Source organism: Heterobasidion irregulare, assembly GCF_000320585.1.
Source record: "Heterobasidion irregulare TC 32-1 unplaced genomic scaffold scaffold_07, whole genome shotgun sequence".
In the NCBI taxonomy this organism is placed as follows: Eukaryota; Fungi; Basidiomycota; class Agaricomycetes; order Russulales; family Bondarzewiaceae; genus Heterobasidion; species Heterobasidion irregulare.
Window position 1 is genome coordinate 1,518,415 of NW_009258203.1, and position 2,515 is coordinate 1,520,929.

General features: G+C 44.0%; 2 protein-coding genes across 2 annotated transcripts; both read left to right on the top strand.

Annotated features, from left to right (window-relative positions):
• Window positions 1–779: 779 nt before the first annotated feature.
• On the top strand, window positions 780–1,145 carry HETIRDRAFT_103505 (uncharacterized protein; the record flags this gene model as incomplete). The annotated part of the gene is made up of 1 exon (XM_009550180.1): window positions 780–1,145. The coding sequence occupies one exon, from the start codon at window positions 780–782 to the stop codon at window positions 1,143–1,145; it is 366 nt and encodes a 121-aa protein (XP_009548475.1).
• Window positions 1,146–1,831: 686 nt separating this feature from the next.
• On the top strand, window positions 1,832–2,095 carry HETIRDRAFT_48714 (uncharacterized protein; the record flags this gene model as incomplete). The annotated part of the gene is made up of 1 exon (XM_009549628.1): window positions 1,832–2,095. A coding segment is annotated over one exon (264 nt), but the record flags the coding sequence as incomplete, so codon positions are not given.
• Window positions 2,096–2,515: the final 420 nt, after the last annotated feature.

The following is a 2,515-nucleotide window of genomic DNA, read 5'->3' on the forward strand; positions in this document are numbered from 1 at the left end:
CTCTTGATCGAATCACCACGACTTCCAAAGGAAAGAGAAGAGAAGTAAGATGAGTTATGCATGGAACTGACTACTTGGAACACTTACACTCGTATGTCTACCTTGGACAAGCTATCAGAAGAAATTCAAAAGGAATCTGGGTTTATGTAGGAGGACCAGATAGCAGAAAACCCATTGATGCTCCACTAGTAGCCTGGGAAGACAGGAAAGCACCTCTCAGAATAGTTACAATCCCGACCTGAACTAAACCCACACTACCCCCAATCGATATCCCTAAGGAAAACACACCAGTTAACATTCCCAAAGAAAACATCGAAGAAGAAGTCATCCTGGCAGGAGTATTAACCCCTGTAGATGAAGAAGACCCAGAACTGACACCAGGACCAAGCAATCCAAGACATCTGGATCTAAACCCAGACCTAATGCCAAATGCAGGAACAACAAATGCAAACAACGAAATGTCAGATGAAGGAAATAAGCTAAAAGACTTTGACAGGACCAGGTCCAAATACCGAGAATGGATCTACGAATGCCATATGTACATCCTGGCCAACCCAACCAAGTACACCACAGACATGAATAAGACCCTGATGGTACTATTATACATGAGGAAAGAAACAGCCTTGTTGTTTGTCCAAAAATACTACTTCAACAGAGAACTCTAAGAGTACAAAGCAACAGAGACCAAGCTGGGGAACGTTCAAGGAATTCCTAAAGGAACTAGCTGCCACATTCAAAGATGAAAGTCTAGAACAGAAGGCACAACAAAACTGTTCATCATGAGGATGGGAAAATGCTCAGTAGACGAATTGGTCACAGATTATCTCATGACTGCCGGAGAAAGTGGATTCAACTTAGAATCCATTGTTGACTACTTCCGCCGAGCCATACACCCAGAAATCCTCAAACAAATTTACAGACTTCCAGAAATGCCAACCATGATAAATGACTGGGTAAAACACACCCAAAGATTTGACAACCAGTGGAGAGAGCTCCAGAGCATAAAAAGCTCTATCCCTACCACAATGCCCCATCGCAACAACCCCTTCCGCTACGACTCTTCCAATGCCCCCATCTCTATGAATAACTTAGTCATGCCCATGGCTATAGATGCTGTCCACACCCCCCTCACCGACAACAAATGAGCTAAGCTACATGCTGAGGGTGGGTGTTTCTATTGTCAACAGAAAGGGCACATGGCAAACCAATGCCCTGCCAGGATTTTGTCTAGGATACATGAAGGGGGAACTGGACATGTTTAATAGGGTAGTGGAAAAGTGGGGTATTGCCTAGCTCAAGCTGGCAGAGCATTGGCCAGCAGAGGAGGAGGCTATGGCAGAGCGCTCCTAGCAAGAGCTCAGGGCAGTGGCGAGACAGCAACTATGGGCGAAAGTAGAAGCATGGCAATGACTAACCCATTCCAGGCTAGACTTGCAGCGTGCCAAGCCTACACACCTGGAGAGAATGCATCTGTACATCAGAAGGAGTCTGAGATTAGCCAAGAAGAGGTCCAAAGGCTTATAGGGAAGATAAGATAGGATGAGCAAGAAGCACTCCTCCAGGAATTAAGTGAAGGAAGCAAGCAAAAGGAATCAAATATGGATTTTTGAACCGGCCTACGTCCTCGGTGTACCATAGGCCCACCCAGAACCCTTATGTAAAAACAGTTGTACGACTTATGAAATCCAATCAAAAATCATCTATGCACATAAACGTACGGCTGAAACACAAAAAGGGAACCACTGAAGCAAAGATACTGATCGATTCAGGAGCAGAAGGGCTCCTTATTGATAAACAATTTTGTCAAGAATGAGGAATACCACTCTAAAACATTGACAGATCCATTCCAGTGTTTAATATAGATGGAATGGCAAATGAAGGAGGGAAAATCACAGACAAGGCATGCCTCCTAATGAGAATGATGAACAATGAAGGCAACTATCATGATGAGCAATGCGAGCTACTCGCTACTAACCTAGGAGGGGAAGATGTAATTCTAGGAACAGACTGGCTGCATGAGCACAACCCGCAGATTAACTGGGTGAAGAACCACCTCATGTTCTCCACCTGTGCCAGAATGTGCCTAGTTTGCTGACCAAAATTCATGATACAAGCACAATTCCTATCATGACAAAAAAGCACAAGAATGATTGGATACTCTAAGATAGAAGACAAACCAGAAGAGGAAGAAAACACGGATGAAACCTTCTTCTCCAAATTCTACAAAGAATGGTACCACCAAGATCCACTCAAAATGCACCCACTCGAAGCAATCCATATCTAATCCATCCACAGCAAATCACAAGAGTTAGCAGAAATAGCAAACAAGAAGAAGGATAAACGCACAGTGGAAGAAATAGTCCCTGCATACATTCTCAAACACTTTGCTAAAGTCTTTATCAGGAAGCCTCGCAACAACTCCCTGAACACTCGCAATGGGATCACAAAATCGATATGAAGCCCAGATGGGAACTGAGCAGTTGTAAACTGTACCCTCTAACCAAAGAAGAAGAAG